This window comes from Neolamprologus brichardi, chromosome 18 (assembly GCF_056152115.1).
Source record: "Neolamprologus brichardi isolate AB-2024 chromosome 18, ASM5615211v1, whole genome shotgun sequence".
NCBI lineage: Eukaryota > Metazoa > Chordata > Actinopteri > Cichliformes > Cichlidae > Neolamprologus > Neolamprologus brichardi.
The window spans coordinates 32,284,965-32,306,131 of NC_142121.1; the positions used below are offsets into that span (position 1 = coordinate 32,284,965).

Sequence of the window (21,167 nt, forward strand, 5' to 3'; positions counted from 1 at the left end):
AAACGTATTTAATTATTCATACTGTGTGTGTTTAGTTTTTGCTTTTGGGGGTTTTTTTTGCTAATTTTGTGCACTTGTGTATCCAGCACACTTTGCTTCAGAAGCACCATGAGAGCGTGACATGTGTTTGACAAGCCTGGGTCAACACTCACCACTTCTAAAAGTTACTTTTGCTCAGCCTTCAGACGCCGATCTGGCAGCTCCCGTCACACTTTTGGCTTTTTAACTGTACAGTAAACAAAACGCACAGATTAATAAAGCTGGATTTGTATTTGAAATGTTCCGCTTTGTGCTCAATTGTGTTTGTGCGCTAGCTACAAATGCTCGGCTTTGTGCCTCTGTTCCTTCTGTGTGTGCATACACAAATGGCATCACAGCAAGCTTTTTCTTTCCCTTTCTGTTTTTTTTTTTCTTTTGCCACCCCACCGTTCCTTGTGTTGTGTTCGCCAACTCAGAATGGAGCCATTTTGTCTCCTTCAGTTCCTGAAATGAAATATAAGCCTCTTAAATGCATACTTATCTTGCCCTGCAGACTGTGCATGAAGAACAAATACACACACACACACAACCACACACACAAGCTAAAGAGGCATTGTGATGCCAGCCCTTGTTGTTCCTAAGACAGCCGCTGCATGCATATGGCAGATGGTTGTTCCTTTGCTTTGCATGCCGCCATAATAAACAAAAACCGTGGCTAAGGCCACAGCAGGTTTAGGAAAAGGGCAAAGTGCGCAGGGAGACTGAGAAAGAAGAGACAAAAGGGCAACAGAGGGAGAGACGCAGAGAACGGCCTCTGCATACGTAAACACGAGCAGGAAACCCGTGCTTGTTTAAATGTGCACGCGTGTGCATTAATACTACGTGCGTAGCTTACGTAGATGCACACATTTTTATGAATTTACCTAAAAGTATGACACGGGTATTCACAAATTTTGCTACAGGCGAAGGTTGACTATACGCCTGTAGCCCGTATATGTCATCCAAATCATAAGTCCAACATACCTGTGCTGCATGTGTACACGAGTATACAGAATGTGTATACGTCAATGGTAACTAAAGGGTGAATCCAGTGCAGTAACAGTTAACGTGTGTGTGTGTGTGTGTGTGTGTGTGTGTGTGTGTGTGTGTGTGTCCCATTGTGCATGGCTTTGTTTTGAAAAGCAAGTAGAAAAGGGAGCAGACCGTTGTAGTTATGTCTGTGAAGGTTCTCAGTCATCCAGGTCATCGTAGTCAAAGGAGCTTGCAAAGAAAAGCGTCTGGACTTCTTTAAGTTGCTTGAAGACGTTTCACCTCTCATCCGAGAAGCTTCTTCAGTTCTAAGGTCAAATGGTGGAGAGTCCCAGATTTAAATCTATAGGTTTAAATCTATAGGTTTAAATCTCGGTTTAAAGGGGAAAATCGTTCAATTTCAATTCAGACACATGGTAAAGTGTGTGTGTGTGTGTGTGTGTGTTAGAAGTAGGTGGAATTAATTGAATTTCTGTACAATGGGTTTCACAGGAAGTGGCTACTAGCAGAACAGATATGAAGGAGGCTGTTTGACTGATTTTTTTTTGTAGCCTTTAGGCACGTCTCCACTTTAGATTGCACTGAGCAGCTCATTTACATATTCAGTTCTGAGTGGCTGATGTGACACTTGGGTGCTTTAGTTTCTGTGGGAATCAACGCAAGTCTTAGACATGAGATGACGCCCAGTGCGCTGTGGGACGCTTGTGTAAGGGGAAAATTTGCTTTGCATCCTTGCAACGCCGATGCTTCGTGTTGCAGGTTAGTCCCTCTACGGAGTCTGTAGCTCTTCTCGGTGCATGCACATCGATCAGTCATAGTATTAAGACCACTTCATTATGGCACCTGTTAGTGGGTGGGATGTATTAGGGAGCAAGTGAACATTTTGTTATCAAAGTTGATGTTAGAAGCAGGAAAATGCAAGGCAAGTGTAAGGATTTGAGCGAGTTTGACAAGAAGACATATTGTAAGGGTAAGACGACTGGGTCAGAGCATCTCCACTTGTGGGGTGCTCCCGGTCTGCAGTGGTCAGTGTCTATCAAAAGTGGTCCAAAGAAGGAACAGATATACCAGCTACCTAAGCATTGTTCCAGACCATGTACACCCTTTCATGGAAACGGTACTCCCTGATGGCTGTGGCCTCTTTCAGCAGGCTAATGCGCCTGCCACAAAGCAGAAATGGTTCGACAATGGTTTGAGAAGCACAACAATGAGTTTGAGGTGCTGACTTGACCTCCGAATTCCCCAAGTCTCAATCCAATCAGGCATCTGTGGGATATGCTGAACAAACGAGTCCGATCCTGAGTTGGGAGGTGCAGGCCCCACCCCCCAACTTACAGGACTTGAAGGATCTGTTGCTTCTTCTAACCCAGATTTGTAGGCTTCACCACATGCAAGCAAGTGACTTGACTCTCTAAGTGTTTGCAGCGTGATAAATTGCTTTTGCTCAGCCCTTTGTAAGACAAGGCCACGGCACAGTAATGCCTCTATGCTGAAACAGTGCAAACAACAGGCCACAACAAAAAAATGTGCCCTCCTTATTGTTAATGTAGCCTTGAGTGAACTGGGAATGCTGCAGCGTATGACACTGTACTAAAGCCCTTTAACTCTGCTTCACCTCCACACAGCTTCAGCTTTGTCTTCCCCACAATGGTTGTGTGTGCGTGTGTGTACATGTGTGCATTTCTGCTCTCAGGTTTCTGGTCCTGTATCCTCCTGAAAAGCTGAAAGCACCATTTATAGCGTTTCTCCTCGCCAAGTAACCTTCGTTCTAGTGTCGCTCACAATGCTATGAATCAACCAAATGACTCTCCATTAAAAAGCGGAATGTGTTAGAGTCTTGAAATGGACCGCTTCAGCTTGCTTTCAAAGTAGACAAATCGAGTCCTTGATTGAATTTCACGCACGTCAAGCAAAGGATGTCAGCCATCCATCCACACAAGCTTTTATCTCAGTCAAGATGGCTCTAAAATAGCACGTGCAAGCTCTGCCTTATGTGTTCTTGCTCATTCTGATGGTTGTGACCGGTCTTTGTCTGCCCTTATCTCTTTTCGGCAAGTATTTTGCAGAACACGCTCGTCCCTTCAGAGCAATCCAAGTGCTACCTCTCCTTCCCCTGAATTTCTTCTCTTCACTTCCTCAATTTTTTTTCCTCCGTCTGTCTTTGTTGCCCTATGCTCAGTCGGGTTGAGGACTCGTCAGCTGATTTCCACCCTCATCTGTTCTGTCAGATCTGCAGGTTTTTTTTCTGTTTTTTTTTTCTGTTTGTTTTCACAGTGACACATCAGCTGAAAAGGACTTGATTAAACCTTTCTCTCCCACTTCTTTTTCTTTCTTCCTCTTTCTCTCTTCCCCCCACAAGTTGCAACAGAATGGAGCAAATCAGGGAATCAATTCAATGTAATCATGACAAATGAGTCCCGGCGGTTCGTGCGTGTTTGTGCGTGTGCACGCTTGTATCTGTGTGTGCGTGTGTGTGTTTGGGACAGAGCTGCTGGGAAATCACAAATGAATCAATCAGCTGTTATCACATCAGCAAACACTGCAGGAGGGAGGGATGGAAGGATGCATGCGTGAATGATGGATGGATGGTTTGATAGGCAGAGGGGAAGATCGTGTACTCACTGTGTGTGTGTGTGTGTTGCGCAAAGATAGATGGCAGGTTGAAAAGATCTTCGTGTGTGTGTGTGTGTGTGCACGAGCAGGAGGGGGGAGCTGTGTTAACCTTGGAGCTGTCAGAACAGATGGGAAATGGGGAGGGCCACAGGCTGAGAGGGATGTGTTGTCTGGTGGAGGAGGACGAATCCTGGCTACTTTAGGAAAAGGGGAAGTAAGATGGCACAGGGGGTGAAAGGTGGCACCAACATGCATTTTTTTTTTCTTCTTCTTCTCCGGAGCACACTTCTGCTGACATGCAGTTTCCTGATAAAAGTTGCAAATAGCAGCCGTGACTGGAAAGCAGAGTGAGAAATGACAGCAGAGGACAGCTGGCATGAAGAGACGAGGAGTTTGTGGGTGGCAGAGAAAAAAGGAAAAAAAACAATAGTTAAGATGGTTACTTAACTAAACCAAGCTGATGCTCATCAGCAGGAATCGGTACAAGAACAGACTAGAAATGCAAGCTCAAGCTCTAAAAATGATCTGTTTTTAAATTCTGACACTACTGGATGTTTTATCTAACTTTTAATCCATGCTTCTTCATGCTCGTATGAAATGGCATGTTGTCGCAAGGCAGTTATGTTAAAAGCGCTTTAGTGATAAATGGTGGTCAAATGTGGCAGGGTGCCGTCCATATCTGAGCTTTTGAACATTTACTTTCCAGTTTTCCTGTAAATGTTTTTTTTTCTGTAAGTACCGCAAAAGCGAGTCTCTCATCCTGTGGAAGCTCCGCTCTTTTGCATCGCTGTTGCCAGTGGTAGTCTGTGTTTTTGCTCTGCAGCAGCCTCCGACAGCTCGGAGTAAGCGTGAATGACTGAAACATTTCTCCACCTTCTGCAAGCTCCTGTACGAGGACCACCGTTGCTTGTTCCTGTCTGAGACGAGTCTGTTCACTAAGTCACACAGAGACATGCTGTTTGATATGGTGGTGGTGGTTAGTATATGGAGTGGAGGGCATCTAATGGTTGTTGGTTTTTTTGTTTGTTTTTGTGGGGGGGGGGGGGGGGGGGGGGGGGAATTTCCCTTTAGTTAGCCACCCATCAATATCACTCTGCCAAATGCTGCGCCTTCATTTTGACGCCCACACAGGATTACTGCACCCCATCCCCCCCGCCCCCCTAAATTTGTTAAAGTGTTTGTAGTGTCGGCACAGTGCTTTGGGGGAAAGAAGATGAATGGAATCAAGGATGGTCTCCTCCACAGCTTTAAAGTGCGGTGGGAGGGGTGGGAGGGGTTTTTTCTCCGTCTATCTAAATCAAGGCTTTTGGTTGAATACGGCTAGAGTGTGCTTGTGTGTGAGCGTACATGTACGCGTTGGCTCGGCTCACAGCTCCATAAACCCAGCTGATTAAGGGTTAATGGCCTAGCATAGGGAGCTCTTGGCCTCCTGATTGGCTGATTTGTTTCTGTGGGTGGGGTTGTCATCAAGTGACAGATGGTGTATAACAGGGAGGCAAGGCGCAGTGGTGTGTGTGTGTGTGTGTGTGTGTGTGTGTAAAATATATACATATAATATATAAATAGCTACAGGGTGTCTCCAAGTATAATGGAAGGATGTACAATGGAGGTCCCTCCAGTCTCTTCACGCTTTATTTTTCTTACGCAGCAATCATTTTAAAACTCTGCCTACACACTATAAACAAACCAACACTATGAATTCTGAAGTCTTACACACACGCTGTACATGGTGATGGAATTGTGTGTAATCCAAATTAAGTTCATATTAAGTTCATCATATTTCATCTTTCCCTTCTAGACGAGCACAGCCCGCAATCAAAGTGTTAATAACCACAAATGACAAGACACACTTTTTTTTTCTTTTTCTTCTTTTTTTTTTCCCAAGCATGAAAGATGTCAGTAGTAGAGTGTGTGTCTGTGGGGTTTTGGGGCAAGTGCGCCTACCTACATTAGAACAGGCACGCACACATATATACATCCACAGAGGTGTTTTTTTTTCTCTTCTTCTTCCCCCTGAGGATTCAGCCAGATCGTTGTAGTTGGCAACATTCCCAGTTTACACACATCACACTCCTGATTCACCTTGTTAGAAATTCATCTGTTTTGCTGATCCAGGCTCACAACTAGCATGCATGAAGTGTGTGTGTGTGTGCGCGCACGCGAGTGTGAGAGAGCGCGCGAGTGTGAGAGAGATTAGCAATATCTTCTGTGAATATCACTGAGTAGTTTGCACCGTTTCATCTTTCTGCTCAGTGTGGCATTAAGAACAAAAGCAGACAGGCTCTGAAAAGGTTGCTTTGTTCACCGTGTTTACGTGTGTTTGTGTGTTCTTGCAGACGGTCTGATGGAGCGTTTTTGTACCAAGTATCGTTGCATGCCCATCTGCTGAAGACACCCTCAGTGTCACACACAAAGGATTCTATATGTGAAAGCAACTGGGGTAAAAATGGGTACGCCAAGCAATGCTTCACCCTCCGAGGTCTGAGTCGTCATCATCAGCGATGACCCCAACTCTGCAGCCTGATTTAGATTTCTGCAGGGAATCTTTGTAGATCTGACGACATAACCTACTGAAGTGGCCGACATCGTTGCCCACATTTATGCACGAGCGGGTGTCTTATCTGTTAATTAAAGTGTGGTTTTGTCCCAGTGTTTTATATGCAGTACCAGCCAGCTGGGACTTTTGCCCTCCAGGATCTCCGCTCTGCGCTGTGGTCACTTTTTCAGGGCTAAAAATATATTATCGTTCATTTCGATAATTTCAGCGATCTCCTTGACACATGAGTCCTCATATTGTTTAATATTTTTCCTTATGCTGAGATGATGATTGTTATTCTCTCACTGATGTACTGAAAAACTGCATTGAAAAAAAGTATCCCGACATGCACTGGACAGTGCTGAACAGGCCAGCCACAAAGTAGCTGCAGGCTGCGTCAACCTGACGTGTAGTTAGGGCGAAAGATTTCTGAGGTATTTACAGCTGAGATGTAGCTTTGGTGTTTCCAACTGAAGAAGAAATACATGGAAATTCAGAACATGTAACTTTTGCTTTCATTAAATTGTAAGCAAAAATATCAGGTTAATGTAAGGTTTGAGTCACTCACTGTTTTCATTTCAATCCTGTTGCCAAGACTGGGAGAAATCAGGAATCACATATTTTAATAGCTTAGGGTTAGGGGTACTTAAACCTCATGGTGATGACATTGTTTGGAAAATGATTTCCCAGTTTACTGCTGTGGTCTTTTTGCCCAGATCACATTTATACTTTAAATAAAAGGCTTGGAAACTGAGAAAAACTGAGTTAAAATTTGCCTGGCTATTATACACTATCATGTTTAATTTTTCGACTCTTGACTAGAAGCAATTACTTCTTAAGGAGCTCTAATTTGCTGAAGGACTGCTAGGGATTTATTCTTTTCCTTTATTCAATCCACCAATCACAAGAGTGTTAAAATCTCTCGTGAGTTTTACCTACTTTGTTGCGATGGCCGTAGCAAGGTGCGACGGCCCCAGAAGTATCTAACTTAGCCAGGTAATTAAACCTAACAATGACGAGAGAAACTGTCAAAAGATAAAGAGGCAGATAGACAGACTGTGACCTGTTTGTTAGCCATTTCAGACTTGATTGAAAGTGAAAAGAGCAGCAGTGTCACCATCACAATCATCCCAGAGGGCTGAGTAACAATAGGCTTTAACCTGACAGACGTAGAAAGAATAAGGCGGGGGAGTGAGCGGCACTCCCGGATTTGGAAAGACCAAATCTCACATGCCATCAAAACTTCTCTCCTCATCTGAAAGAGTAGAGTTTTTAGAGACAAGCGCAATAGTCAGTGATGACTGACAAGGCATTGTTTAGACAGCTCAGAGGGGAAGATGGCTCCCCAAATGTCTCCCCCCCCCCCCCCCCCCCCCCCCCGATGCTTTTAAGAAATGCGCTCCCCTGATTTTTGCCTGGTCTTTGGCGCTCCGCTGCGATGATTTCAGCACTGGAAGATCAAATTTGGATTCCCTGACACTAAGCTATGATTAGTGCAAATTGATTTTACAGGTATGTCCATTATAGAGACGAAGGGGAGGAATAGCAAGCCGTTTCTGACATTTACAATATTACTGCGCTGCAAGACACCAAGATTGGTTGGACAGACGGACTCAGCGGGAGGGAGAAATTTCAACAGTTTGGAGGACTCTCCATGTCTATCACTGACAGATGCATCAGCCTCGCTCTTCCCTCTGTTCTCAGTGTCTCACTTGTCCTTCCTATCATCGTCAGATGGCCCGTTTGGCTCAGCGGACAGTTTGGTCAGTCATGTAGAGTTTTTAGATCGGTCGGTGTGTCGGTTAGTGGACAATATTAAGACTGGTCAGTAGGCAGTAAGCAGGCTGAATGGTTTGTAGCCATCCAGGGCACTGTGTCAGATTAATCAGCGTGGCTTCGGTGGTTGCTGGGTGTGTTGGTATATGCATGTGGGTAGTTCAAGTGGTTTGGCCACATGTAGATTGAAAGTAGATCTGCACTGCACATACCGCAGGGGGCTACTTTGGCACGAGTGTGTTGCTACCATGGACTGTATATCAAAGATGGATGTAGGTTCTGCGTCTGAAAGGTGAAGCCAATGCAGAAATGCTTCAAACCTGCATTATTCCTAATGGCTGTCAGTAATGACATTTCAAAGTCTCATTGAGTGCAGCAGGCTGTTAATTTAGTAACTTACAGGCCCTATTGGAGTCAAATAGAGCGGAGTGCGACTGCCTGCTCAGCATCTTGTAGTTTTTCTTCAGTTTCTCAGTCAGATCCACCCCGCATTTGGCACATCTGCTTATAAAACTGCAAGATGGCAAAGGCAAAAATGTGAAGTTTGAACCTATTCCGACATGACCGTGACCATCTGTCATAGAGAAACCTCTGATGTAAGTACTAGCAGTTAGTGTCATCAGTGAGTATGGGGTCTGTGCATACGCCTGCACTTTTGTTTTGTTTCCCACACCATGTGGATTTGTCCAGAGAATTTATCACAGTTTCAAATAAATATAACAGGAATGACTATGTCGTGTTATATAGAGTCTGATCAAGTCTTGAAAGGAGAAAATACAGTCCAGTAACAGTAGACACCAGGAAATAGGCCGCTCAAGAAAATTATTAAGACAGCAAACGCACTTAGGACAAGTAAAGATGGACAGAAACATCAGCCTTTTTTCTTTCTGACAGTTTTGAGTGTAACTGGTACGCTTATACACTTTTCATACTCTGAGGTAATCTACCTGGAATGTACATTTATATAGAACCTGCAGGGCAGCACAGGATTACATCGGTTTTTTGTTTCAAGGCCTCTGAACATGGGAGGTTTGCAGTATTAAGTGTTGTGCCTTTGTGTCTGCGTTTAACATGTGTAGTCCTTTGTCAGCAGCTTGGCTGTGGATTGAGATTTCGGCGTAAAGAGAAGGCTGTTAGCTTGTACATTTGGAGGATGTGGTGAGTTGACCAGTTTCATTTTGGTTCAGACGGTTTTGTGAGTTGGTTGGCGAGACGATACGCGCCGTCAGTGTCGTCGTCACTCTCTTCACTCGCTCTCTCGTAGCTCCTCATCTTCCTTTGTCTGGTGAAAGCAGTTTACAGTTGATTGGATCTGGCTGTGTTTGCGTGCGTGTCTGTGAGCTACCTTGTGTTTGTGCTCACAGCATTTGGTTTGGAAAAGCCTATTGTGGGATTTTTGCCAGGGGATGGCTTAAAACAAGCTTATTAGGCCACTCCGCCATGCTGGCCCACACCCCAGAATTTAAGTGTGTGTGTGTTTCCTTGTGTTTGCACCGATGTTTGTTGGTGTGTCAGAGTTTTAGTTATGTACCTTCCACATAAACCACCATGACTAAAATAGCCATACTACTGTTTTGCACTTAGCTTGCTTGGCATCCCCTTTATGTTTTGTTTTTTGTCTCTGCCTTTTGAACTTCTAGGTGTAAAAGAAGCGGTAGGCTATGGTTTGTGACATGCACTAATCCAAAGTGCATGCACACACACACACACACACTTACACATACTCTTTACCTCAGACAGACCAGATACTTTCCCCTCCTCCATTCTCTTTTCTTCTCTCAAATTTCTCCACCTTTATCTCCATCTAACACTTGACATTAGTCTGGTTGTAGTTCCTGACTTTGGAAATGTTTGCAACAGCTATGTTGTATTTAAAAGACTTTGTTTAAGCATTGAAATATTAAACAGAAGAGGACCAAAGATGGAGCCTGGAGTTGTTTTTAGCCTCATGCTACTCAATTAAGTGCAGGTTTGAAACTTGTTTGTGAAATTGGTTATATCGAGTCCTGAAATGCCTTTTAAAAAGTACAGGAAATGCTCATCTGCAGACAGCCGACAACAGAGGCCAGCACTAAATGGTCGGCCTGGTGTGTCAGGGCTAAAGATTAACCATGCAAAGTGGACATTCATTTTGCCAACTGCCTTGTTATCCTGTGGGTGTAGGTCTGGGTGTGTATGTGGGGCCAGGAAACGATCCCACCCTAGCAACCTTCCTACTACACACGCACACACAGATGCACTGAGCCTTGGACAGAGAGACCCTGAGTATCAGATGGCTCAGTGTCCTGTTGAAGCCTGATGAAGATGCGTGTTTTGTACTCAGTCTTCACTCTGTGTGTTTGTAGAGGCTCAGGTTACCACAGTTTCTCCTGCCTTTTTTTCCCTTCTTCTACATCTTTATGTTTTAACATAAAACATAAATTAAAAATTAAACTGTGTAAAAGTTGCAATGAAGTTGAATTACTCAAAAAAAAGTCTGATTGCATTTTATCATACTTTTGTAAGACCATTTAAAGCTCACCCATCTCTATCGTCCCTCTTTGTGTCCCTGCAGGATTTCACCTCAGCGGCACAGTAACCGAACCCGCCACATCGTCTGAGCCGGAGGTCACCCACAAGGTAGCCATCAGCTTCGACCGGTGCAAGATCACCTCTGTCACCTGTGGCTGTGGGAACCGAGACATATTCTACTGCGCGCATGTCGTGGCGCTCTCACTATATCGGATTCGCAAGCCCGAACAGGTAATAACCACAGCTTTGTGATGCTTCCTTTCCATTGGGTTAACATTCCCTAACTTAATATGCACACACATTCCATTAGTGCTACGATCAGTGATGGTTTCTCTTATGTTTATCAATGCTGGTTACATCACCCAAAACACAGTAGAGGCTGTAGTGCCATGAATCAAAGTGGCTCTATGCACATTTCCAGCTCTGTGCTCTTAAATTTGGACTCTACTTGGGTAGCTTTGCATCATTCACCAGTCAAAATGTATCGATTATACTTTTAGGCTAGCTTTGTTCCGATTGGCTCCCCTACAAAAGCAGAAGGTTTGAGCCGCAGCTGGGTAGAGTTGCATTGCTCACAGCCTGAGCTTATGTGCCTGTGATGACCATATTAGGGATTCCACTCTCTCTCTGACATCATACAGAGCCAAGAGTTGGAAAAATAAACTGTCTGATAAGCTTTTGATTCACCGGGATTATTTGTACACATTAATTGAAACTTTTTTCCAAGCTTAACACGAGCACCCATCACTGTGATATTATGCAAATAACTGTGCAAATAACTGAGAAATCCAATAAGACATCCACCACAGTTAATACAACGTGGCTCTACATACCTTTGTGTCCAGATCATAGACGGAGCAAAAGATGGACAGAGTTTCCAGGTCTGAAAAGTGAAGCCAGTGCCAAAGTATCTTAAACCTGTATTCTTTTTTTTAATGGGTGCAAACACCTCAGAAACATGATCTCTTTAAACACTTTCCTAGTAAGTTTATGGCTTCAATCACTGAATTTGATTATATATTGAATAAAACATTTAGTCCAACAAAGTGTCATAGTCGGACCTGCTCCTCTTTTGTCACATGTGGTTTTAAAACATCCCGAGGCTTCAGAACACTTCATCCATCTTTTTTAATATGTTCTACGGACCAAATTAAATTCAGTTTATTAAAAACTGCCCTGAACATTCATAGTACAACTGGATAACCGTATTTTAAGGTGCATAAATCATGTCTCATGAGCTCAAAGACCAAATTATGTTTCCACCTGGGACTTTACAGTAATAACATGCAGTTAACACACTGGACACCCACTTGTGTTTGTTGCAGGTGAAGCTACGGCTGCCTATCTCAGAGACTTTGTTCCAGATGAACAGAGATCAACTACAGAAGCTGGTGCAGTATCTGATCACAGCCCACCACACCGAGGTGCTGCCCACTGCTCAGAAACTGGCCGATGAGATTCTCTCTTCCAACTCTGAGATCAACCAGGTCCATGGTGAGAGCACAAACCGCAAACCACATTCCACGCCAGGTTTTCAATGCCGTAAATTCCTGACAGTCATTCGGAAAGTTACAGCTCTTTCCTTAATTCGTAAAAAGTTCTTGCTCTGTGGAGGTGCTGCCCATCCCTCTGCAGCGATATCTTCACAGCAACAGGCCACACTTAAAAGCCTTGCAACTTGAAACATGCTGCATGCCAGCCTACAGGCTGTCATACGTCAGAGCCCCTGATTACTCCGGCGAAGCAGCAAGGCAGGCTTCAAATGGCTCGTTTGATTTCTCTGTTCCCACTCTCCAGTCGCTACCTCCTCCCACTGGCAGGGGTAGGTTGAAGGAAGCCCAGAAAAAGGGACTCGAATGATGAAATGGATGCAGGAGAAAGCGTAGGGAGAGATGTGTGAAGAGGAAAGGGACATTGAGAGGAGGAGACAGAAGCGATGGCACTCTGGGAAATGGAAGAGAGGAGACGGAAAGGAGAAGGAAACATGAAAGGGCCGGAGAAAGTAGAGGGAGATTAAAAACGAGGAGAGCCAGAACAGCTCCGCGTCGGGGAAACGACAAACTCTACACATCCTTTCGCCACACAAACCTCTTTATCTCCTTCTCTATTTCATCCTGCCCGCTAAATGTTGACACACTCCAGCTCCGTCGTCCAGGAAGCCCCGCGCTGTGCTTCCTGTGTTTGACAAGGGGGATCATGGGGGTTGAAGTTCAGTTGATCCCAGGCGTGAGTCTGGCTTTGATGGAGGAATGTTGCTGTTTGCCGCGGTGTTCTTCCAGCCAGTTGGAAATGCATCTCTGGGCTTTCCACAGCTCACTTCCTGCTAGATCAAAGCTCCCCCCCCCCCCCCCCCCCCCCCTCCAAAATTCCCTGTGGTATCAGTCAGACACACACAGAGGAAAAATAAAGTTTGGTTAATCATGCACTCGGGAAAAGCAAACACAAGAAGCATTTCTTAGGTGTCGTGTAGGGGTGCTGCAAGTTAAATGTTAAACAAAGAGGCTTGAGAGCAGAGAGGATCAGTGCCAAGATTCAGGGAATTCAACTTTATTTCAGGATAATAATTTCCAACTATCCTTCAGCACTGAGGGATTACATTTGAGATGTAGTGTGTTTTTACTGAGCTAAGAAAATGGTGTTGTTGCAGCTGAGGCTGTCTTTAAGTAAACTCCCTTTCCCATGGTCACTGTCTGTTTATCTTTTTCTTACCGGGGTGTGGATTGAAGACAGGAAGGAATGAAGTTTTCATATGAATTCAGGGCTTTTGTTAGAATCCATGTGCTCTCTTTTTGTATTGTTGCTGTGTGCATGTATTGCAGCCACTGTAGGATTCACTGGCCCTGTCATTTATTTGTGTGTGTTGTGTGTCTGTGCGCTCTCAGGTGCCCCGGACCCAACTGCAGGCGCCAGCATTGATGATGATAACTGCTGGCATCTGGATGAAGATCAAGTCAGGGAGCAAGTCAAGCAGTTTCTGTCGCAGGGAGGTTACTACGGCTCTGGGAAACAGCTCAACTCCATGTTCGCTAAGGTTCGTGTCACTGCTCCCTTCCTCTGCATCGTTCTGAACATTTATTTGTTTCCTCTGTTTTGGCAAATCTAAGCAGGAAAATAACTACATGAATAATACGTTTCTCTGCAAACATAGTGGAAATCTGCCCACTGCTACCATAACAGCTGGCTAGAAGATGGTGAACATAGCAGAGAATTTGACAGCAATTTATCCACACCTACATAAATGTGGGCAATCGCTAAAAATAAAAAAGTGTGCGGCAGTTAATTCAGTTTTGAAATGTGTCACCAGAGAAAACCCCAACAACTCCTATGAGAATGCATTTAGCGACAGTGGGAAGGAAAAACTCCATTCAGGGAGGGGCAGCCATCTGCCTTGACCAGTTAGGGGTTGAGGGGATGGAGTCAGGACAAAGGACACACTGTGGAAGAGACCACAGATATAAGAACAAATGATTGAATGTGTGTGTAAACACAGAGTGAAGAAGAAACACTCTGGGAAGCCTATTGCAGCATAACTAAGGAAGGGTTCAAGGTCACCTGGTCCAGGCATCACTAAGTTTGATCAAAAAGGAACGTTTTAAGCCTGAACTTAAAATTTAAGACTGTGTCTGTCTCCAGAATCCAAACTGAGGGCTGGATTCACTGAAGGTGTAGGCTCTGCCTCCAATTTTACTTTTAAATATCCTAGGAACCATAACTAAGCCTGCACTCGAAGAATAAATTTGGTTGTGGATTTAACAGGAAACCAATGAAGATAAGCCAATATGGGAGAAAAACGTTCTCTCTTTCTAGTCCCTGTCAGCCATCTCACTGGGATCATGTGAAGGCTTGTCGGCTTGTAAAACAACTTGACGATAGTAATGAATTACAATCCCTAAAAGTAACAAAGACATGAACTAATTTTCATCATCACCCTGAAATCTGATATCTGGCATTTAGTTTCTAGTGGTTTGTAAGTATGTAAAAATGTTCTATTCAAGGAGTTGAATAGAGTTGCCTGCAACTCCTGAGAATAACCTTTTAATATCTGCTTGACAGTATCTTAATTTTCTCAATTAGGCCTGAACAGCTTTCCAATTGTGGTTAAATATGAGTCGGTGCAGATGTTTTCTATGCTTTCTCTTTCCTGACTGAAACAAGCCCACTTAACACATCCTGATAAGGCCAAGTTCTCAATTTCAGGGCCAAACTGTTTCTTTTATTTGGTTTTAATTGGTATTCAGAATGTTTTGTAGAATACACGCATCATGAATCGCCAAAAGCCATGTTCTGTCTTTTGTATTAGTTCGAATTTCAAATTCGAGGTGGGGGGGGGGGGGGGGGGGGGGGGGATATGATGTCATCTGAAATGGTAAATGGACTGATTCTTATATAGTGCTTTTCTACTCTAATGAGCACTCAAAGCACTTTATGCAACTTGCCTCATTCACACATACACACCTATTCACACAAGCACTTTTTTCTGTGCTTCTAATATGCAAGTGCTTTCTATCCGACATTCGCACACATTCACACTCCGATGGATGCATCAGAGAGCAACTTGGGGTTAGTATCTTGCCCAAGGATATTTGGCATGCAGACTGGAGCAGACGGGGATCGAACCACCAACCTTCTGATTAGTAGGTGACCTGCTCTACCGCCTCCACAGCCACCCCGACACAATGTAAAAACAATGTTATGTTTAATGTTCTAAACTGAAAGTAGTAAGTGGTTTACATACCCAACTTCCAGTAAGAATGCAAATGTGCACAAAATGTCCCAACTTCTTCTCTATTGCCAAGTATGTGCACTTGAGATGTGTTCTGTCTTTTTCTTTGCCTCCACCTTCTGCGTCAGCCTGTGTGATTATTCTAAGGTGCAGGAGGTCCATGCTGCTCAGTCAGACTGTTGTGTTACTCACAGTTACCAAGCCTGTGCTCTTTCCAGGTGCGAGAGATGCTGCGAATGCGGGACTCCAACGGTGCCCGAATGCTAACGCTCATAACGGAACAATTCATGGCAGACCCCCGACTGTCACTATGGAGACAACAAGGCACAGGCATGACGGACAAGTGCAGGCAGCTCTGGGATGAGCTGGGTAAGAACAGTTACACACACACAGAGAGAGTGCGATGTCTGACAGTTTTAGTTCAGAAAATCAGAAGGGATCGGCTGTGTAGTTGGTGCAGTCACAGCCCTAAAGAAGTCTTCCTTTTGTTGTTCTGACAAATTTCTAGTCACTGTGTCAGGTAAACATCCATCTACTCAGTAAGCTATTAGGTTATCCAGTCAGCTGCTCCTCCTCATGCCCGGGCCTCTCTCTCCACCTGCACTGAGTGAATGATAAAGGCTGCCGATCAATATGGCTGCTCAGCTTCTCCACAATCAATCGCAGTATTTAGGAGGTCAATAAGAACACTTCCTGGGTGAGCTGGGGAGATCATGACACAGACGCAGACATGAATAACAGCCAGACAGTCAGAGTGTGCTGCCTGATTTTTCTCTGATATGTGAAAGCCTGCCAGTTAAAACACACAGATTTACTTAATTTTTTTCTTTCTTTTTCTTTCTTTTTTTTTTTGAGAATTGTTGCAGAAGAAGAACTGCTGGGTTTTTAAAAAGCTGGTAAAGTTTTTCAGGACAGCAACCACCCAGATAGTTTTGAATCATTAATGCAGTGTTCATTTTCTTGCTTAGCTTATCAAGTAATTTACACTAGGTCTTAGTGCAGATCACCTTAAGCCTACTTTCTTCTGATTGGCTGCACCTGGTAAACAAAATATTTGAGTATTTGGTTAGTATAGTTTCAAAGACATAACCATATTAGGGATACACCCCCCTCTTAAAAGCTTCTGTTATTAAGAGTCTGACATCTGATCCCCTTACTGTTCACAGGTGCATTGTGGGTGTGTGTGGTGCTAAATCCTCACTGTAAAAGCGAGGAGAAGAGTGGTTGGTTGAAGCAGCTGAAGAAGTGGGGGGACATGGACATCTGCCCACTGGAGGACGGCAACTATGGCAGCGAACTTCCCAACATTACCAACGCTCTGCCGCAGAGCAACCTCGCCCAGGGTCAGCACCAAAACCACAAATGTGCACACATTAAATTCTGAGCTTACTGCAATTGCAAGCAAGAACTGATCTGAATTAGCAGAAAGATTCTACAACCTAAACAATATAGACTGCACGCGCCTCGTTTCTACCAGTAACCATGCTTTTTGTGTGTGTCGCATTAGACTCTCTGTCCAGGCCGCGGAGGACTGTGTTCAGTCGGGCTGTCGAGGCCTGCGACCTCCACTGGCAGGACAGCCACCTGCAGAGGATCATTAGTAGCGACTACTACATGTCTCCGTCCTACCAAAGAGAAGGGGAGAGCCTGCTGTTCAGCCCGCAGGGCCTGCCACTCTGGCTAGGTAGGGTTTCATTACTCAGGTCCAGGAAAAGCAACCGTATTTACCTTTTGCATCATTTACAGTCTGTGATGTGTAAAAGTGCACATTCATGATTTAGTCAAATAATATAGGCTACAAACATGCACTGGGGAGCAGACAGTTTCTTCATTACAAGGCATCATTTTCAGGACGAACGACAGTGTTTGTGTGTCAGCTTGTGCACACAATCTCAGATTCAGCTAAAAGCCAACCCAAAACACACACACACACACACACACACACACACACACACACACACACACACACACACACACACACACACAGAGTAATTCTGCTGATATTGAGGCCAGTATCTGCAGTAAGCAGCTTCCAGCTAAGATCTGTCAGATTCTGCAACTTAAGCCAGCTATCAGACACACAGGCTTTCTGCTGAGACTGCACTGTGAGTTTGGATGTGAGTTTGAGTCTGCACATGCCATTACTAACTGCATCATACATCCTGTAGTGTGTGTGTGTGTGCGTGTGTGATTAAAGTGCAATGTGTGTATAGGAAGGAGTTTGTGTGCTTGTGAAGGTATCCTGACCTCATCTTATTTCTGTGTTCACCACACAGACCACGTCCCAACGGCATGTGCTCGCGTCGACGCCTTGCGCTCACACGGTTATTCCAGAGAAGCCCTGCGATTGGCCGTCGCCATCATCAACACCCTCCGCCTACAACAGCAGAGGCAGATGGACATCTACAAACACCAAAAGAAAGGTAACGGCATTGTTGGCTTTCTGGAGAAAGTGCAGCGTCTCAACTGGTGATTCTAATGTCGGTCTCTCCCCCTCCTGTACCTTTCTCAGAACTTCTCCAGAGGGGTGTTACCTCCACCACTAACCTGGAAGGCTGGGTGGGCCATCCGTTAGACCCGATTGGCTGCCTGTTTATCACGCTCACAGAAACGTGCCGTGTTGATGACGACAACACCATGGACACTGGAGGTACGAAAACAAAGGCACCGTTCTTACCCTTCTTATTGTATTCAAGAGGTCATCACAGCTGGGTGTCTAGTTTGATGGCAGTTTGCAGTTCGTTGATCACAAAGATCTGCAAAGATATACAAGTATATCTTTGAGTATATGAGGAACATGTCAAATTAAGCTTTTACTGGTTTGTGTGCTTTACTTATTGGATTTAAATAGGACAATATTTCTAAATAAGTAAGAGCAAAAAATAGCTAATAATTATGATAAAATGGCTAATAAACAAGTAATGGCTAAATATTTTTCACTACAAGGACGTCTAAAAACCTGTTCGTACAGAGAAAGGTGCTGAGTCATTATTGTTGAAAGTATACTAGACTGTGGTATACAGAGTTTAACTGCTGAGGCAGCATGATTGCATAGAATATCTTTACAGTCAAGGGCTATAAAAGTGAACTCCTTTATGGTTAGAAGACAGACATTGCTAATACTGAATGAAAAGCCAAGTGTGACTTTTTTTTCCCCCCTAATTTTCTGAACCATCCCAACTTAAATATCTTTTCTGTAAGCCAAATTCCTAGTTATTTGTAGGGCTCAGAAAGAGTTATGTGGGTGCCATTTACAGTTTTAATTGCAAGGTAGTTGAAGAGTCAGAGGTAGAAGTAGATCATCTAATCATTATCTGTGGATCTAAAACAAGTCTGTGATTAAAGAGTGATGACATGAAACTGAAGATTGCAGACTGAAGGTTAAAGCCTTGGGCATATAAAACACATCACTAAAACTAAAAAGAATGAAGGCATACACTGAAACATAGCTTAGAAGTAACAATATAAACTGCAGTGGACCTAGGATAGAACCCTGAGGCATCCCATTTTTGATTGTAAGATAGCTTCAGCAACAGCTGCATGTTCTCCTTAAAACCAGTTATAGTTTGTGGTGTAAAATATGATGGACAGTCATATCAAATTAGAGAGTCATATCAAATTCAGAGATTACGCTGCACACAGTGATTTCTTAATTTTTTTTGGCTGAGAAGTTTAGAAAACCTCTGCTTTCATGTTGAAACATGCATTTGAAAAAAAAGAAAGATTTAGTCTCTTTGCGTCTGCTGTTTAGTCTGCATCACTGTTGAGCCAAGCTTCTATCCAATACATCTACACAGCAAACCAACGTCTTAACATGCACCTTAGCAAAATACATACATACCCATGAGTCAGAGCCCAGGTTTCTTACACAACTATACAAAGAGCCCATTTACGAAACGCAAGGTATAATTTCAGGCCCACATCACCAGCTGATGCAGTATATAATCCTAACCAGAGGTGATCGGGTTCACCAGCAGTGACTCATCACACAACAGACGCCATGGTCTTATATGAGGACTAGGCACTATTGTGCTGCAGGCAGCCATAAACTAGGAGAGCATGAATGGATTGGGCTGGAACACCCTGCTCATTTAGTCCAGACCACACTCCTGTGCGTTCATGTATTTGTGTGTGGGGGGTATGTATAGAATGTATCACCATTTGCATTTTCTCACTGCCCAGGGATTTCTTTTTTTTCCCTTTTTGCACCAGTGGCTATTGCAACTGAACAGAATAGGGGTTGGGTTTTCTCATTGTTACCAGGCTACAGGGAACTATTGTCAGTTCAGACAATGCTGACCACTGGCACACTCATCTCTGTGTGTGTGTGTGTGTGTGTGTGTGTGTGTGTGTGTGTGTGTGTGCGTGTGCGTGTGTGTGTGCGTGTGTGTGAGATAGAACAACAGAAAGAATGATTGTTTTGTGTTGTTTTGGGAATTTGAGGAGAGTGGTATGATAATTTTGCGTGCTTGGGAGTATAGCCTGGTCACCATGTTTTCATTCCCCATGTGAGACAGCTGGGAACATCTGTTGTAAAGTGGGTGGATCTAGACCATGTCTAACCCAATCGAAATACGATTCCTTCTCTGGCCTTTTCACATCAACCAATCAATCTAGAGGGAGAGGAAACAACAGCAAGTTGGCTAAGGGGTTAAGTCTGTAAGCCCAGTTTCCACTTTTCTCTAGATTACTACACATATATACACACATCCCTAGAATAAACAGGATTTGGGGGCGGGGGGGGGGATCTCTTGCTCAGGCGGGATTTAAGCAGAACGATGGGAGGGGGAGCAAGAGAGAACAAATGGGCACCAATCAACAGCTGAGGCTCTTGTGGCATCTGTTCTCAGTTATAATTGTCAAGCATTAGTTTAGGGCAAGCAGCCATCTTACATATATGAACAACCTACTGTCTAAGCCACACTGATATAAATGCTATATCACTGTGGCTTATATAGCACACACATGTGTATTTTTCTTGTATTTTTTTCTGCTATTGTTTTATTTTCCTCTTCAAATGCTAGTCCTACAACAGATTATAATTTTTTTTGATATGGCAGTGCCATTATATATGCACCATGTAGCCATTCCTATAACCCATTAACTTTATGGTTTAGCAATGTGCTAAGCTTGCAGGCTCTGACTATCTTTAACAGTAATCTTTTATATACTACTAGGCAGATAAAAGTGGTTTTGGTTCATATTGTGATAATTTTCTATTTTCTACACATTTTAAATAAATGTTAAAATCATCCCAGAACAATCTTTTATGTTTTATGAAAATCCTTCTGCTGGAGTTGTTGTATTGATAAAACCAGAGCAATATTATGTACTTTACTTTTGCTTATGCTAATACGCTAATGGGGTCTAGTGGAGTTTCTCTGAATTAGCCAAATTAAATAGCTTGTCGACTTCTAAAGTGAGTTTGTTGAGGCAATTTGGGATGTTTTTGTGCTGTGAAGGTAGTGTACCATAGCAAAAACCTAATCTTCTCTTTGAAGTAATAAAGCTAAAATAAAGAAGAAACTATATTTAAAGCTTTTTTCCATTTAGATTATAAACAAGGTGATTGGAAGCTGCTAGGGCAGCATGTCAGTATTGGATAAGGTGGACTTCTGAAACTTTGCTGTTATGAAAGGAATCTTTGCTGAGTTGGTGTCTTTGTTTTTCTGTCTCCTTGGATTTCTTATCATTCTGAAACCAGTATAGATGACGTGAAGTTAATGACTTACATTTTTGGGGGAATCTTTCCTTTTAGACTGTGACCCCAGACCTCCAGTTTACCATCATGTGCCAGTGTGGGGCAGCCCAGATGCAGGGGAGTCCTACTTGACTCTGGCCTTAGAGGTGGCTCTGATGGGTATGGGTCAGCAGAGGATCATGCCTGAGGGACTGTATGCCCAGGATAAGGTAATAATTTAATATCACCTTAAAATCATAGAGAATATAGTAGAGTGAGGATCCTTGAATTGCTAGTGAACACCAAAATACACCTATGGC

At 43.7% G+C, this 21,167-nt stretch overlaps 1 protein-coding gene across 1 annotated transcript in view; it reads left to right on the forward strand.

Annotated features, from left to right (window-relative positions):
• Nucleotides 1-21,167, forward strand: part of zswim5 (zinc finger, SWIM-type containing 5) — a 63,376-nt gene that overhangs the window by 34,252 nt on the left and 7,957 nt on the right. Inside the window, exons 2-10 of the mRNA XM_006802748.2 lie at nucleotides 10,488-10,675; nucleotides 11,770-11,938; nucleotides 13,327-13,475; nucleotides 15,386-15,536; nucleotides 16,334-16,510; nucleotides 16,675-16,851; nucleotides 17,444-17,590; nucleotides 17,680-17,817; nucleotides 20,926-21,077. Coding sequence (XP_006802811.1) covers nucleotides 10,488-10,675; nucleotides 11,770-11,938; nucleotides 13,327-13,475; nucleotides 15,386-15,536; nucleotides 16,334-16,510; nucleotides 16,675-16,851; nucleotides 17,444-17,590; nucleotides 17,680-17,817; nucleotides 20,926-21,077 — 1,448 coding nt within the window. The remainder of the gene's footprint in view (nucleotides 1-10,487; nucleotides 10,676-11,769; nucleotides 11,939-13,326; nucleotides 13,476-15,385; nucleotides 15,537-16,333; nucleotides 16,511-16,674; nucleotides 16,852-17,443; nucleotides 17,591-17,679; nucleotides 17,818-20,925; nucleotides 21,078-21,167) is intronic.